The sequence below is a fragment of the Oncorhynchus clarkii genome, chromosome 9 (genome assembly GCF_045791955.1).
Source record: "Oncorhynchus clarkii lewisi isolate Uvic-CL-2024 chromosome 9, UVic_Ocla_1.0, whole genome shotgun sequence".
Taxonomy (NCBI): Eukaryota; Metazoa; Chordata; class Actinopteri; order Salmoniformes; family Salmonidae; genus Oncorhynchus; species Oncorhynchus clarkii.
In genome coordinates this window covers 29,304,299-29,321,294 of record NC_092155.1, presented here as the reverse complement: position 1 = coordinate 29,321,294, position 16,996 = coordinate 29,304,299, and the positions used below count along the sequence as shown (strand labels likewise).

At 42.1% G+C, this 16,996-nt stretch overlaps 2 protein-coding genes across 7 annotated transcripts in view; one reads left to right on the top strand and one right to left on the bottom strand.

The window, feature by feature from the left end:
- LOC139416191 (cGMP-specific 3',5'-cyclic phosphodiesterase-like) overlaps positions 1 to 6,810 on the top strand; it is a 93,619-nt gene extending 86,809 nt beyond the window's left edge. For 5 of the 6 annotated variants that reach the window (XM_071164571.1, XM_071164569.1, XM_071164568.1 and 2 more), the window contains exons 16-22: positions 235 to 322; positions 1,539 to 1,639; positions 2,017 to 2,094; positions 3,052 to 3,115; positions 4,439 to 4,513; positions 4,785 to 4,868; positions 5,011 to 6,810. In XM_071164571.1, the coding sequence (XP_071020672.1) occupies positions 235 to 322; positions 1,539 to 1,639; positions 2,017 to 2,094; positions 3,052 to 3,115; positions 4,439 to 4,513; positions 4,785 to 4,868; positions 5,011 to 5,130 (610 nt within the window). In that variant the 3' untranslated portion in view covers positions 5,131 to 6,810. Of the gene's footprint in view, positions 1 to 234; positions 323 to 1,538; positions 1,640 to 2,016; positions 2,095 to 3,051; positions 3,243 to 4,438; positions 4,514 to 4,784; positions 4,869 to 5,010 lie in introns of those variants that run through there. The other variant, XM_071164572.1, reaches the window with a different exon arrangement.
- A 56-nt stretch (positions 6,811 to 6,866) lies between these two features.
- On the bottom strand, positions 6,867 to 16,945 carry LOC139416193 (mitotic spindle assembly checkpoint protein MAD2A-like). Its single transcript, XM_071164573.1, has 5 exons — positions 16,808 to 16,945; positions 16,357 to 16,503; positions 12,538 to 12,658; positions 12,086 to 12,189; positions 6,867 to 9,042 (listed from the first exon to the last, which is right to left on the bottom strand). The coding sequence occupies exons 1-5, from the start codon at positions 16,869 to 16,871 to the stop codon at positions 8,870 to 8,872; spliced, it is 609 nt and encodes a 202-aa protein (XP_071020674.1). The 5' UTR covers positions 16,872 to 16,945; the 3' UTR covers positions 6,867 to 8,869.
- Between the last annotated feature and the right edge of the window lie 51 nt (positions 16,946 to 16,996).

Here is a 16,996-nt window from a genome sequence, read left to right as displayed (position 1 = left end):
CTGTAATAGTGTGTGTGTGTGTGTGTGTGTGTGTGTGTGTGTGTGTGTGTGTGTGTGTGTGTGTGTGTGTGTGTGTGTGTGTGTGTGTGTGTGTGTGTGTGTGTGTGTGTGTGTGTGTGTGTGTGTGTGTGTGTGTGCATATATTTCTCTGTGTGTGTGTGTGTGTGTATATTTCTCTGTGTGCATGTGTGTGTGTGTGTATCTCACAGTTCTGTGTGTAACTACTTCCATCAGGAGTGACCACCCCCTGGCCCAGCTCTACTGCCACTCCACCATGGAGCACCACCACTTTGACCAGTGTCTCATGATCCTCAACAGCCCAGTAAGAACACACACACACACACACACACACACTTGTTTACTCATTCCGTTATTTACTCAGGAAATTGGATCACACTTGGGAGATGCTCTGCAGATGGTCATACTATCAACAAACTATCTGTTGATCAGCGTCTGCTTGCTAGGGTTACGTTAAGGTTAGGTTTAGAATAAGGGTAAGGGTTAAGTTTAGGGTTAGGATAAGGGGTTAAGGTTAGGATTAGGGTTAGTAGATAGTATGTTGAAATGTTATTGTAGAGCATCTACAGATGGGCTATCCAAATAAACTGTTACCGTAACTCGTTCAGTCAGTTCTGCATTTATTCTTCAGGAACAATAAAACGGCCGGCATCATTCGCCATAATGTATTTGAGATACATAGCAGGATGCTAGTGTTTCCTCATTTCCTCTTTAGTGCCAATTCCATATGCCTTATGGCACCCTATCCCCAATATAGTGCACTGCCTCTTACCGCTCACTACCCTGTCAAAAGTCGTGCACCGTATAGGGAGTATGTAATTTGGGTTGCAGTCCACGAGCTCCAGCTGCTAGTCTCTAGGAGATAACACTCCTCTATGGTGTAATAAAGCGCCACTTCATCTTTATGGGCACAGATTCACTGGAGAGCAACACTTAGTTCATCTGGGATGTAGTAGACACACACACACACGTTGACACACACCCACACACCATTATACACACACATCGCAAAGAAAGGAGAGCAGATCCAATTGTTGAATTGATTTCGAGTGTTTTGGAATTCGTGTTGTCATGGCACCCATGCTATAGTTGAACTTGCTCAATAACTTGTATGCCCTGCCACTCTCTCTTTCTCTCTCCATCTCCCTCCCTCTCTCTCTCTTTCTCTCTCCATCTCCATCTCTCTTTCTCTCTCCATCTCCCTCCCTCTCTCTCCATCTCCATCTCTCTCTCTTTCTCTCTCCATCTCCCTCCCTCTCTCTCTCTCTGCATCTCCCTCCCTATCTCTCTCTTTCTCTCTCCATCTCCCTCAATCTCTCTCTCCATCTCCCTCCCTCTCTCTCTCTGTCTCACTCCCTCTCTCTCTCTTTCTCTCTCCATCTCCCTCCCTCCCTCTCTCTCTTTCTCTCTCCATATCCCTCTTTCTCTCTCTTTCTCTCTCCATCTCCCTCCCTCTCTCTCACTTTCTCTCTCCACCTCCCTCCCTCTCTCGCTCTGTCCCTTCCCTCTCTCTCCCCCAGGGGAATCAGATTCTGAGCAGTCTGTCTCTGGATGAGTACAAGGCCACTCTGAAGATGATCGAGAGGGCTATTCTGGCAACGGACCTGGCTCTGTACATGAAGTAGGTTAAATGTCACACACAGCTGGGACGCTCACAGCGGGAGCCCATTCAAGTCAAATTTTATGCAGTTTTCATTATAACTTCAATTTAGGTTGACGGGCTGTGGAAAATGTCAAGGTGGAAGTGGAAACCCATTGGCCTATTCATTAGAAGATCCTATGATGATGTTCTGAAACTGTGATTTACTATATCTCTCTCTCCCCCCCACCTCTATCACACATTTATCTTTTACACACCCACCTCTCTCCTAATATCCCCTCCCTCTCCCTCCTTCTCCCCCCCCCCCCCCCCCTCCCTGTCTGAAGTGTGGGCGTATAACTAGACTGTAGGCGGAGGGGAGATGTGCAGTTAATTGGATATCTGTTTTATCTTTTCAGGAGGAGAGGAGAGTTCTTTGAGCTGACCAAGAACAGCCAGTTTGTCTGGGACGATGACTACCATAAAGACTTACTGAGGTTAGTGGACACCACATAGAGCATACCATCTTCACCATTCACCCGGGGACTGATTATTTGTGTCTGTCAAGGTCGGTGTCAATTCCATTTCAATTCAGTCAATTTCGAAAGGCAATTGAAATCCCCTATCAAACATTCCCAATGAAAAAGTCCCCATAGAAAATAATATGCCGGTTTTTTTTATTTCACTTTCTAAATGGACTGGATTGAGGTGGAATTGACATGAACCCTGGTAGGGCTGGGAATTGCCAGGGACTTCACGATACGGCATTATCACAACACTTAGGTGCGGATAAAGATATGTAGGGCGATTTGATGTTCCAAACATATTGCTCACTATGTCTGCTGCAGGGAGACAAAAGAGAACATGAGAAAGTGAGTTTTGATTATTCGTGGGATTAAAGTGATGAAAATATGCTGACTCACTACTTGAAAAGAAGATGAGAACAAGCTATAGGATGAAAATACCAGAGTTTTGGTGCAGGTACAGCTGACTAGCTCTAGCTAACGCTACCTAGCAAAATAAACATCATTATTTTGTACAATTCGATAGTTGGAGTCAAAGTATAAATATAATATTGTCCAAAAATTATATATGTGATGTGTAACTACACATTTTTACCCGCATCACTATATAATATACCTGAGGGTACAAAATATTAGGAACACCTTCCTACTAATGAGGGCGGTTTTTGTCATCAGAAAGGCCTTTTTGTGGGGAAAAACTCATTCTGATTGGCTGGGCCTGGCTCCCCAAGTGGGTGGTCCTATGTCCTCCAAGGCCCACCCGTGGCTACACCCCCTGCCCAGTCGTGTGAAATCCATAGATTCAGGCCTAATGAGTTTATTTCAATTGACTGATTTCCTTATATGAACTGTAACTCAGCAACATTTTTGAAATTGTTTCATTTTGCATTTATATTCAATGTTTTTGTGTTGGTTTATTACCCCCTGAAGGTCAATGCTGATGACCGCATGTGATATTTCTGCCATTACCAAGCCTTGGCCAATACAGAAGAGGGTAAGACTGTCCAGTTAGATAACTTTCACTACACTCAAGACTCACTTTATCAACCAAACTGTCTTGTTACTGGTATCTCCTTTGAAATCCTTAGAAATAGGTCTTTCTCCTTTATGAGGACCTCTGCCTTTTCTTTTCTCCCATTAGATTATGTTCTCTTTCTGTCGCTCTCTTTCTCCTTCTACCCGTCTCACTTCAACTCCCCTGTGTAAGTCTGTTTCTCCTGTTCCTCATTAGGCTCCCTAGGTGCAATGGAGGGAGAGGTTCAGACAGGCCTCTAGCCGTGTGTGTTTGTGTGTGTGTGTGTGTGTGTGTGTGTGTGTGTGTGTGTGTGTGATCAAAGAGCTAGATGCTCATTAGAGGACAGACACAAACTGCTGTAGCCCTGTCCTCTCATCTCCTCACATAATACCTACAGAACTGATATGCGCTCACGCACACACACGCACACACAAATGCAATTCAGTACAGTCTTAACAGAAAATCTGTGCACACACACCAGCACACACAGTCTCTTTCACATACAAACATTCCGTTGAGCTCAGTAGATATTATTAGAGTTGAAGCTATTTCAGCCAAGATGTGTACAAAAATGTATTCTCCTCCCCCTTCCTCTCCTCCCCCACATTCTCTCCTTTCCTCAACTGAACCCCCCCCCTCCCCCTCCCCTCCCCCCCAACCCCAACACCCCGCGGCTCTCTAGTCTTGATTACACAGCTCCAATCAGTGTTTCCGCAGATGGCTGCCACACACACACTTCCTTGATTGGGGACCCGAGGCCCTAGTCAGATCTTATTGATCCCTTGTTAAGAGTAGGAGTCCATCAATGCAGTTGCTCTGTTCAGAAGCAGCAACCATGCTGATTCTTTCTTTCTCTATATATTTTCTCGCTATTGCATCATTCCCGTGCTAGAAATGTCAAGGAACACTTTGTAGGGCGCTGAGCGAGTGCTATTGTGGGGTATCAGATCAAATTGGCAACAGAGAATTTCCTTTTGATCCACATAACAGGAGTACGATTGCCTATCCAGCCTCCGTTCCCTCTCAACCTGCCTCGTAATCACATTCATGTAAAACACCTCCGTTGAAATGCACAGATATCTGCGAAAGGCATGAATAAACTGAAAAGCCTGAGTAGGACAAACGATTGGCTGAAGCAATTGTTCAGATAAAATCCTAGGGCTGCATCCTATCAAACCGGACTCTGCACACGGTTGTCGAAAAGACTACAAGGGTTACATTTGTCCTTTAACCCGATTGAAACATCATTCCACTTTGAGGCACTTCTAAAAGCTGCCTGTCTCTCTCCATCTTCTCTTGCAGATAGCCGAGCTAGTGGCTACAGAGTTCTTTGAGCAAGGGGACAAGGAGAGACAAGAACTCAACATTGAGCCAATAGTAAGCACTTCTTCTATGCCTTACCACCTGCACTTATTATTCTGTATTGCACTACTACATGGCTCAGTTGGGCCAATGCCATCGGAGATCAGGGTTTGTGAAATAGATTTTACAAGGCTCTGATTGTAATATCCTGGCATGTGTACACGCTGACTTTGTGCAGAGCAAGGTTTTTACTAGTTGGCACGCTAAGTCAGATATCAATTTGAGAGCAAATTAGATTTGGACTTGAAAAAAAGTTATGTTTTCTGACGTTTGTTTTCTTTCCTAGGATCTGATGAATCGGGAAAAGCGGGATAAGATTCCGAGCATGCAGGTATCGTTCATCGATGCCATCTGTACACAGTTGTATGAGGTGAGGCACACAAATTATTGATCTTTGTTTATCATGTTTAAGAAAAATGTAATTGTCCATATACCATACCATGTATGACATAAGGAAGGTGCGCTATCATTCTCCCTGTTCCCCTCTCGCGGTCTGTCTGTCGGTCCATCAGACCCTGGCTGGTATGTCTGAGTCCTGTTCGCCACTACTCGAGGGCTGCCAGAAGAACAGGCAGAATTGGAAGATTCTGGCCGAACAGGGCGACAAAGGTTTCTTCAACGGAGTGGTGTAGAAGTGGTCAACGTCCCTCCTCCATCCCCACCATCACTCCATCCCTACACCACCCCCGAGCAGACGACATCAACACTAAGCTATATTTATAACCATAGTCTTTTTTTTTTCTTGCACAAAGTCCTCTCCCTACATGAAGGAAGTCTCACTACGGTATATCCCTGAGTCTGAGGAAGTGAAGTAGACTGAACAGGAGAGGTTTGCGTGTGCACGGCTACTATCGGGCCTACTGAGCTCCAAGGAATCAATACGACACCGTAGTACTGTAGACAGACAGACCCGGGTTCAAGCAGTATTTGCAATCTCTCAAATAACTTGAGCTATTCCATTGGTGCCACTGCACCAGGAGAGCGCCATTAAAGACTACAAATACTATTTGAACCCAGGTCTTAGTACAGATACAACTTTACTTTCTACACACCGTACAGCACCACAGTAGGAAGCTTGTTTTGTAACACCAGGGTGCAGGCACACACCTCAAAGGTTTTGAGAGAACGTACATTTTTGTAACATTGTCACTCGTTATAACTATTGCATATTTATGTTTTATATATTTATTAGTTTTCTATACTGTATCGTCAGTTTCGTTTTGAGAACACACACACACACACGTCTTTATAAAACAGTGTATGTTTTATTACCAAACGATCCAAATGTCTCTGCTTTGAAAAGTTCACTCGACCATCCATTCATGTGTGTATTTCTAGGGGTTGTATTATTTTAACTTTGCAAATTGTAAAGGAGCCAAAGACTAGACACGTGGTCTAGAAGATTCCACTGCCTTCCTGTGACATGATAGGTATGAGGTCCAATTTCACAAGAACCTACTTGTATGTAGACACTTGTTGGCCCTCATTATGGACCAGCCCAGCAGGTGGTCCTTTTTTAAAAACGTGTTGAATGTGAGGCTGGGGTGTCTCGTCGAAAGCAGAGCTTGACAGTCGGAAGCCCAAAATCAATTTGCAATATTGTCAGTCTACCTTGAGGTAATTTGTATTTATAGTGGAACATTTTAAAAATGGCATTATAGAATTGTTTTTATTTTTACATTTCTTCCAATACAGGGAATGACAGGACTGAATAACTACAAACTCTCTTTCAATCAGAAAATGACTTGTCTTTCTCTAAACTTTCTGCCTCCAACATTTACACAATATACTATAGTACTTTTCAGGTAGAGAAATGTGAACTGCATCACTGTCATTCACAGGAGAAACTCATCCAAATGTTACTTAACCATGTCCTAACTTGCAGCACTTATCCGTGTAGACGTGCGTGGTCACTCCGAGGACCACAGTTGTTATTGTGGTTGTATTTTGTACTTGAAGAAGTTTCCAGAAATAACATCGTTCCTGAATTTGTTCTTAAAAAATGTTTTTTTTTTTTTTTTAAAAGGATAGTTGCTTTTCTTTTTTCAATTCCACACAGCTTTGGTCTCCGATTGGTATTTCTAGAAGAGATGTGTTACTTCACCAATGATAGACCTGTGTGCTGCATGTGAAGTTACAGAATTCTATAAAAAGGTGGCTATGTGGAGTCACAGGACAGCAGCCCTGTGGGTTATTAGTGGAGGCTGAGGTAATACGACGTGAAGACCAAGGGGTTTCCCCGTCCTGCTCGTCGACTCTGAAGAACACTGAGACAAGTTGAATGGTACATCCCATTAAAAGGATACTGCTTATTTTCTGTGTGCCATGTCATTTGTGCAAACAAACTTTGGATGACGTCATACTTGTCTAAACAACCATTTATTTTACTTTTACAGAGAGATGATAACTAACCAGAACTAAAAAAAAAAAAAAACGTGTTACTTTGCCACCTTCTGGGCAATTGCAGTAGTAACACACAGATCAGACTTGAGGACGATCAAATGGACACATTTCAGGAATATTTCTTAAAAATACAACACAAACCACTAGCTACTAAAACAGAGAGGCTCAGAACTGGATAGAGGACAAGAAAAAAAATGAAGGCAAAGTGGATCAGTAACCACTTACAGGCAATATTTACATCAAAGCAGCGAGCCAGGAAGAACAAAGTATCCCAATAAAACAGAGAAAAAGACAGGACAGAATAATCAGTGTAAAAGGATTATTTATATACACACAGTGCCTTTGGAAAGTATTCAGACCCCTTGACTTTTTCCAAAATGTGTTTACGGTACAGCCTCATTCTATAATGGATTACATTTTTAAAATCCTCAATCTACATTCAAATACCCCAAAACAAAATATTTGCAAATGTATTACAAATAAAAAACTGAAATACCTTATTTACATAAGTATTCAGACCCTTTGCTATGAGACTCGATATTGAGCTCAGGTGCATCCCGTTTCCATTGATCATCCATGAGATGTTTCTACAACTTGTTTGGAGTCCACTTGTGGTAAATTCAATTGATTGGATATGATTTGGAAAGACACACACCTGTCTATATAAAGGTCCCACAGTTGACAGTGCATGTCAGAGCAAAAACCAAGCCATGAGGTCGAAGGAATTGTCCGTAGAGCTCTGAGACAGGCTTGTATTGAGGCACAGATCTGGGGAAGGGTACCAAAGAATGTCTGCAGCATTGAAAGTCCAAGAACACAGCGGCTGCCATCATTCTTCAATGGAAGTTTGGAACAAATAAGACTCTTCCTAAAGCTGGCCGCTCGGCAAAACTGAGCAATCGGGGGAGAAGGGCCTTGGTCCGGGAGGTGACCCAGATCACTCTGACAGAGCTCTAGAGGTCTTCTGTGGAGATTGGAGAACCTTCCTGAAGGAAAACCATCTCTGCAATCAGGCCTTTATGGTCGAGTGGCCAGACAGCTCACTTGGAGTTTGCCAAAAGCCACCTAAAGACTCCCTGACAATGAGAAACAAGATTCTCTGGTTTGATGAAACCAAGATTCAACTCTTTGCCCTGAATGCCAAGCGTCACGTCTGGAGGAAACCTGGCACCAGAATGGTGGTGGCAGCATCATGCTGTGGGGATGTTTTTCAGCGGCAGGGACTGCGAGGGAAAGATGAACGGGGCAAAGTATAGAGAGATGAAAAACTGTGGGGGGGGGGGGGGGGGGTTCGCCTTCCAACAAGACAACGACCTTAAGCACACAGCCAAGACAACGTAGTAGTGGCTTCGGGACAAGTCTCTGAATGTCCTTGAGTGGCCCAGCCAGAGCCGTTCTTAAACCCAATCGAACATCTCTGGAGAGACCTGAAAATAGCTGTGCAGCAACGCATACCCAAGACGACTCGAGTCTAATCGCTGCCAAAGGTGCTTCAACAAAGTACTGAGTAAAGGGTCTGAGTACTTATGTAAACGTGATTATTTCATTTTGTTATAAATTAGCAAAAATGAATTTTAAAAACTATTTTGCTTTGTCATTATGGGGTATTGTGTGTACATTGATGAGGGGGAAAAAACATTGAATACATTTTAGAATACGGCTGTAACGTAACAAAACGTGGAAAAAGGGACCAGAATACTTTCCGAAGGCACTGTACGTAAAGAAAGATAATGAGAGACATGAGTTGCGAAGGGAGAAGAAAACATTCCTGTTTTCATATGTATTGTGTGCGTTTGAGATTGCAGTCGGCGACTCATCTACAAATCACCTGGCATCCTAAATGACGACCGAGTATGATTTGTAGATCCGTTGTAGTCAATCTCCAACATACCTATAGTACGCGGCAGGGGAGAGGAGACCATAAGAGTTAACTATGTACAGTGGGGGTCGTAGGTTAGAGGTCAGGTTCTAGGCTGAGTCGGTCCTCTTGTAGGTCACCATGCTGTTGACCTTGTGGATGGAGGTGGTGAAGGAGCGCAAGCGAACCTCCTCCGACTGGTCAATGACCTGGGGGCCTGACTCCTCCCACTTGTCCGGCACTTCCAGGTCCTTGTCGGTGTAGACGAGGAGGTCGAAGGCACCTGGGGAGAAGGATCAAGTGTTATCAAGGAACATCAGACATTGTGGTGAAATGTCATTAACACCACATGGAAGTGGCTGCAATAAATATGCAAGGAGAAATGATAGTCTACCAAGTTAACATTGGCTCTTTGCACGTCTCCCTCTGTCGATATTTACTAATTTTACCTTTATTTAACTAGGCAAGTCAGTTAAGAACAAATTCTTATTTTACAATGACGGCCTAGGAACAGTGGGTTAACTACCTTGTTCAGGGGCAGAACGACAGATTTTTACCTTGTCAGCTCTGGGATTTGATCTTACAACCTCACAGTTACTAGTCCAACACCCTAACCACCAGGCTACCTGCCGCCCCATATGCCTTGCCGTGTCAATATTCCCGATCGATTGATTTTGCCACTTGTATGTGCCTCCAGTAGTTAAATACCTTAAACATTATAAGAACAGTGCAAATTAAGTTAACTACTTGACCAGGCATTAGAGGAACAAACATTGCTTCATCTAAATAATACTAATTGGTGGATATTCATGACACTTCCGTAATTTCTGTTGAGGGAGTTTAATCTTGCAAAACATCCTAAAATACCGAAAAACTTCACTGAGCGACAGACATTGTGACTGAAAGAGAACATGGAACCCCCCCCCCCCCCATGCATAGCTAAAGTGATGTATATGGGTCTTTCTATAACCTAGGGTACCAGTGAGGATTTCCTACGCTGGACAACTAGTTACAGCTGATGATAAATCATTGATAACAATCTGCCATTTTTTTCCCTTGTCATTACATTAATATATAGAGGAGGGGGATCATAGCTTTATTCAATAAAACGCACAAGTTTATTTAAAACCTGTTTAACCCTTTATCATGGTTGGTGTCTTGACATATTTGTCCAAAATCGTGACACAAAACATGACTTTTCTGTCCTTGCATTTATGTAGTAAGTTATCATATTTTAAGCATTAAGCAGTTAAATTAGACATTGCATTTGAACCTAGCTATCAGACAGTTGTTTGTATAGAGATCTCAGAAAGGCAGTATAACCACATAACATTTCGTATCTCCTTATGTTACAGGGTGAAAACAGTTTTCACAGGCAAACAAATGCACAATAATAAATGTGATTGCAAAAATTAATGCTTCTAACCGACAGTCATCGTACCTTGATACTTAAAACTTAAATCGATGCGGTCATTAATGTGGTTCTTCTATAATTACGCAATAATACTTGTTGGATGCGCATTTGGTGTCTGGCTGATTAGTTTACAGTGATATTTTCACATCTGACAGTCAAGTGTCAAACAGCTGTAGTGATAGCACATGTGAAAAAAGGTGTTCGCGAGGAACGTCCAGAGTATTTGTCGTCTCATTAGTTATACCGGCGAAGACAGTGGTGCCTGGATCCACGTCGGATCAAATAGCCTTTGCAAATTGATGTTGATCATCGGTTGTAGTTATTGTCCGCTTGACTCACAGCGGGGTCCCGTTAAGATTTAACAGAGAAAGCGTCAAGGTAATGTGTTCACGTTTGCATATGTTTTTGTGCCTCGGATTGGACACATGTCCACTGTGCGCAATTGTGGAGGATAGAGTATTGCACCACACCCAAAGCTATTCCTATGAGTTATTCTGGATATAATGACAAATTACATAGCGTAGCAGCAATGAAATAACATTACAAACACATTTTGTTTTCCATGTTACACTTGCAATGTTAAACAATTACAAGGGGCTTGACGTAGCCTAATTGAACTTGGCGCTCAGAAATTCAAGTATCTCTTAGGCCTACCTTGAAAAATCTGACATTTCCTTAATTTAGAGCTTGAAAAGTCTTTGCAATTATTGCGGCTAATTTAAAAAAAGTTCTCCTGCTCCCTTAAAATTACAATTAAGTGCTTGAAAAAAATCCCTGAAAGTCCTTGAATTTGATTTGCCAATGTCTGTATGAACCCTGCTTAATTGGCTTGGGGGCAGTATTTTGAAGTCTGGATGAGACGCGTGCCCCAAGTAAACTGCCTGTTACTCAGGCTCAGGATATACTCAGGATATGAGTATAACAGAACTGATATGGCAGGCAAAAACCTGAGGAAAATCCATCCAGGAAGTGGGATTTTTTGACGTGGGTAGTTTTCAATTGAATGCCTATAGAGTATCTAATGGGTTAGGACCCAGATTGCAGTTCCTATGGCTTCCACTAGATGTCAGTCTTTGGACATGGTTTCAGGCCTGTTTTCTGAAAAATTAAGAAGAATGAGACCTTTTTGTCAGTAGACTGTAGAAACATGCAATGCTGGTTTTGCGCATGACCGAGTGCGCGTCCTTGGTTGTTTTTCCTTTCTATTGAATACACTATTGTCCGGTTGAAATATTATCGATTATTTAGACAATTGACAACCTGAGGATTAATTCTAAACATCGTTTGACAAACTTTACCGGTACTATTAGGATGTATTCGTCTGCATGTTTTGACCGCCTTTGAGCCAGTGGATTACTGAAAACAGTTTTTGGGATATAAAGAGGGACTTTATCGAACAAAACAAACATGTATTGTGTAGCTGGAACTCTTGAGACTGCAATCATATGAAGATCTTGAAAAGGTAAGTGATTCATTTTATCGCTATTTCTGACTTTTGTAATTCCTTTACTTGGTTGAAAATGTTTTGTATACTTTTGTAAGCGGGGCGCTGTCCTCAGATAATCGCATGGTATGCTTTCGCCGTAAAAGCCCTTTTGAAATCTGACAAAGCGGCTCGATTAACAAGAAGTTAATCTTTAAGCCAATGTATAACACATGCGGAACTACATGAAAATCCTTTAATTTTGTGTTTCACAATATTTTTTTACCCCAATGGCACACATTGGCCTCATTATTTCTAGAAGAACCCACATAGGATATTTGTTTTCATCAGGATATTTTTTGGCACACAACGTGTCCGGCAATATTTTGGTTCGTCTGCCTTCTTGTATTTTTAAAAATTGTATTATTGGCCAAAAGCAGCCAATTAACGGCTAACGGAAACACTGGTTCACACACAAACAGTACTCACAGGCAGTCTCCAGCAGGGGTAGGAAGGTGACAGTGGCGGTGATCTGTCTGATGACTGAGCGAATCTCATCCTGGATGGACTTGATGGATTTCTCCCTGGGAGCACTGAGAGAAGAGACACACAAAGTCAACCACACATTTACTCTAAATGTCAAACCATACTGCACTATTGCACCAAGTGGTCAGGCATGACTTAACCTTGTCCTAACTGCAGCGGCATGATAGGAAAAGTCAACACTGGCAAGCGGTGAAATAGCAAATGCAACAAAATTGCCAAAGGGCATAAACTGATTACCTCTTCATAAAAAGTACCCACATTCTCAAAGTATGACACTGTTCCTGGTGGGAAGTACTAGAAGGCTACAAATAGTCCAGTGTGTTCTGAGTAGTGTAGTGTGTGTGTGTGTGTGTGTGTGTGGTGGTCAGGTCCACTGCTGGAGTATCCTCCATTACCTGATCTCCTTGGCACTCTTGTCACACTCAATGTCAAACTGCCACCTCTCCAGCACCTCGTTGGTCTCCAGACATGTGATCACCAGCACCAGCTTCTGCACTGTGCAGTCAAACAGCCACTCTGCAATACGGAGACACAAGTTACACACCAGGCTACAGTAAAAAAACAAACAACAAAAAGCAGATATACTACGAGGAAATGAAAACGATGATCAAGATGGTGAAAACCAATACACATTTTCCCACGGTTGAAGTGCTCAGAAAGTGCCTTTTTGGACCTAAAACGCCAAAACGTTGAGGAAATAAAGGGGCTCAAAGTTGACCCATTTTGCACACCCTACGATACCATGAGACATCCAAGTCTTCTTCACTGGAAAATATTAACGGGTGTTAGTGTGTACCGGTGCTCGTCCAGTCGGCGAAAGCCAACATCACCCACGACAGAGAACGGTTGATTGTCAAGGGCAATGAATTCCATTATCTTGGCTTTAATGGATTTCGCCTTTGAGTTGTCTCTCTGAAATGTTCTTACTCTTTCAAATGACTGCTCGACTTGATGACTGCTCGATCCACACAGCAGACATTGTGGGCTAGGTTAGGGATACTGTGTCGCAAGTGTAGCGCAAAACTTTACGTGGCGTCATTAGGTCATATAGGTATGCACGGCAGCTTTGACATCAGTTAACATCGGCGTTAAACTAGACATAAGGGCCGATACCGATGTTGGCATTTTTAGCTAATATCGTCCGATTCCGATATGCTCACCGATATATTGTGCATCCCTAGAAGTTAACCTTTCTAACGATACTTCTTTTATGTCTCAACTCCTCAAATTTCACACAGAGCAGACACCACTAAACCAAGAGTATCAATAAACATTGCTAGCATTGCGGTACCACTAGCAGCATTTTAGCCAAAGTCTGTTATACTAGCTGTCTCGTCCGTCTTTTTTTTTTTTTTAAATGCACAATAAGCATAGAACACAATTAGACTGAACAAAAACATAAAACGCAACATGTAAAGTGTTGGTCCAATGTTTCATGAGCTGAAATAAAAGATCCCAGAAATGTTCCATTTCACAAAGCACATTTCTCACATTTTGTGCACAAATGAGTTTACATCCCTGTAAGTGGGCTTTTTTATTTTGCCAAGAATATCCATCCACCTGACTGGTGTGGCATATCAAAAAGCTGATTAAACACAGGTGCACCCTGTATTGGGGACAATAAAATACCACTAAAATATGCAGTTTTGTCACAACACAATGCCACAGATGTCTCAAGTTGAGGGAAAGTGCAATTGGTATGCTGACTGCAGGAATGTCCACCAGAGCTGTTGCCTGACCTGAGATTAAATTCAAGATAACATCCATGGTCATCCCTACTGCCTCTGATCTGGCAGACTCACTAAACACACATGCTTTGTTTCCAAATGATGTCGGAGTGTGCCCCTGGCTAGAGGTGTGCGGCAGGACAGATTTATTTTTCCCGCAATTGCTGCTTTCTGTCCGACTCTCACCCACTACCGCAAGAACTGATTCCAAACCCAACCGCAGTCCCGCAATATTAATGTAGGCGTATGCGACGATGCAGCTCACTTGCCAGCCATGGTTAGCACCCTAATTCAATGTGAAAATATAACCTACAAAAAGTAGTTAAATAACTAGTGATTCTCACGTGACCCATTAGATTTGGCTATATCAGCGCATACGCTAGGCGTAGTTTGAAGACAACCGAGTAGGAGAGACTTGCACTTTCTCTTGAGCTAGCTACGTTTTGTAGCCTACCTTTTAGGAGTGAGACGATTTTCAGACGGAGACAAATATGGGTGATCAATATTTATTTATATGCAATGTAGTACACTATAGCCTAACCTTGGAACCATAAATGTCCCGTGCTTCGGCGCCCATGCATGCATAGGCAGTCTACCACATATACTAGGCGCACTTGATCTTGCACGCCCAATTAAAGCCTTGTTCACACTGCAGGCCTTAATGCTCAAATCAGTTGTTTTCCAAATCCTTTTTGGACTACTGGACCACGTGACCAAATCGGATGTGTGTGTTTTCAGGCAGCTGTCATGTCTACACTTGTTGTCATAGTAACAATGGGTGTACGAGCAGTGGTGTAGGCTGATGGATGGTGCTCATGCTTCCTGCAGTTATGTAGCAAGCTAAGGTGAAAACTTTGCCCGCCATTGACGTGTCCCAGTTGCTTTGAATGTTGAAAATCATAGTGTAACAACATGTTTAAAGCCGCAAAGGGATAAGATGACCCAACTTTAAAAACACATCATTTTTGGCTAGCCACAGCAGACAACTAGCTAGCTAGCTGTCTAGCAATGTCAATAGTGTAGCTAACACGCAACTGGGGTGGCAGGTAGCCTAGTGGTTAGAGCGTTGGACTAGTTGCAACTAAAGGTTGCAACATCAAATCCATGAGTTGACAATGTAAAAATCTGTCGTTCTGCCCCTGAACAAGGTATCTAACCTACGGTTACCCGGTCAGAAATAGTTCTTTAACCGACTTGCCTAGTTAAATAAAAACTTACGTGCAAATCAACCAGATTTGACCATTCAGACAATTCAAATGTTCAGGATTCAGCTTTATATAAAGCCACATTTATTCAGACTGCAGGAAAATGTAAAGATTCAAGTCGGATATCCAAATAAATAGGATTTGATTCACTTCAGACTGCTAATGTGCAGCGGTGGAAAACCTACCCAAATGTGATACTTGAGTTTAAGGAAACATACCGTAACAGAAAATGACTCAAGTGAAAGTCACCCAGTAAAATACTACTTGAGTAAAAGTATTTGGTTTTTAAATATACTGAAGTATCAAAAGTACATGTAATTGCTAAACTAACTAAAGTAAATAAACAATTCCATATATTAAGCAAACCAGACGACACCATTGTTTTTATTTTATTTTAAACTTGATGGTTAGCCAGGGACACACTCAGTCATAATTTACAAACGAAAGCATTTATTTGAATCCGCCAGATCAGGTAGTAGGGATGGCCAGGGATATAAGTGCGTGAATTGGACCATTTTCCTGTCCTGCTAAACTTTCAAAATGTAAACAGTACTTTTGGGTATCAGGGAAACTTTATGGAGTAAAAAGTACATCATTTTCTTTAGGAATGTAAGTGAAGTAAAAGTTGCCAAAAATATAAAAAGTACAGATACCCCCCAAAAAAATACTTAAGTAACGTTAGCAGTTTAAAGTATGTTTTACTTAAGAACTTTACATCACTGCCAATGTGAACAAAGAGGTAGGAGACTTAACTTGAAGCAGTGCATTCTGAGTGTGTGAATGATGCAACAATTATGTGCTTTTAATACAACAGGTAACCTTAGGCGAACTCATACAAAGCAGAAAGACTACAGTTTCCAAATAACCCGCGGGACAACAATTATTTTCTTCACAAAATTGTCTCATCTGATCGCCCACTCCCAGCATAAAAAAAAATACCGAACGCGACGCAATGATCTCTGTCGAGAACTGCAGGTTCCGCAGCCCTCTAACATTACCCCTGGCCTCCATAAATGAAAACAAGAAAAAGGTCCCGTTAAAATACGGAAGTTTAAATGACTCAACATTTACTCCAGCAGTATTTTCCTGGGTGACTTTCACTTGAGTCATTTTCGATTAGGGCATCGCTACTTTTACTTCAGAATGACAATTGGATAATATTTTCGGAGTTAAGATCACAGAGATAAAAAAATAAAAAAAATAAAAAATCACTGTACTAACTAAAGTAAACGTTCTGTGCATGTGCTAAATTCAACAAAATGGTGTTTATTTCATTCTTTACCTTTGAGTTGAGATACCACGTTGGTCAGGTAGCTCTTCAGCTTGGTGTCAGTAGTGAGTTGAAGGCTCATGTCATACTGAGTGACTCGGGAGAACGTCTCCGGAGGGTAGATCCCTCGCTGGTACAGGATGCTGTTGATACCGAATGCTGCAGGGAGGGAAAACAACGTAACTAGCTAAAACGTTACAACCAACCACACAGGTTAGCTACTTAGCTAAAGTAGCTAGTTAACTTATCTACAAAATACAGAATGTTAATAACTAAGATTGATGCAAAATACATTGACAACGTATGGCCGTGCACAAATGCGGATGTGGTAGCTGAAAACAATGTTAGCTAGCTTCCACAAAGAAAATCCTCGCCATGTTATTCATGCTTGCATGCCTTACTTCTTTTTTTTTGATCAGTCACAAAAACTGTCCAAATAAAACCAAGTCGGTAAAATACTTACAGAAAAACTCGGCCACAAGCTCAGCGCTTCCTTTCAGGGTAATACCTTTCAGTGTGCTCGTCATTATTTAACTATTTAGTTATATCCTTTAATTGTATTGTATTTTCTTGCCAGGTCTTTCTACCCGCTGCCCAGTTTGAAATTTGTTAGCGTTGGACTTCCTGCGCATGCGTTTTACCGACGTGTCGC

Bases quoted from the DNA above. Each gene is read 5' to 3' on its own strand.
- LOC139416193 (XM_071164573.1), bottom strand. From the start codon at position 16,871: ATGACGAGCACACTGAAAGGTATTACCCTGAAAGGAAGCGCTGAGCTT. The intron at 12,659-16,356 runs GTAAAGAATGAA...TCCGTATTGCAG, and splicing joins CGTGGTATCTCAACTCAAAG to AGTGGCTGTTTGACTGCACA. The intron at 9,043-12,085 runs GTGAGTACTGTT...CCTTCTCCCCAG, and splicing joins ACCCCTGCTGGAGACTGCCT to GTGCCTTCGACCTCCTCGTC.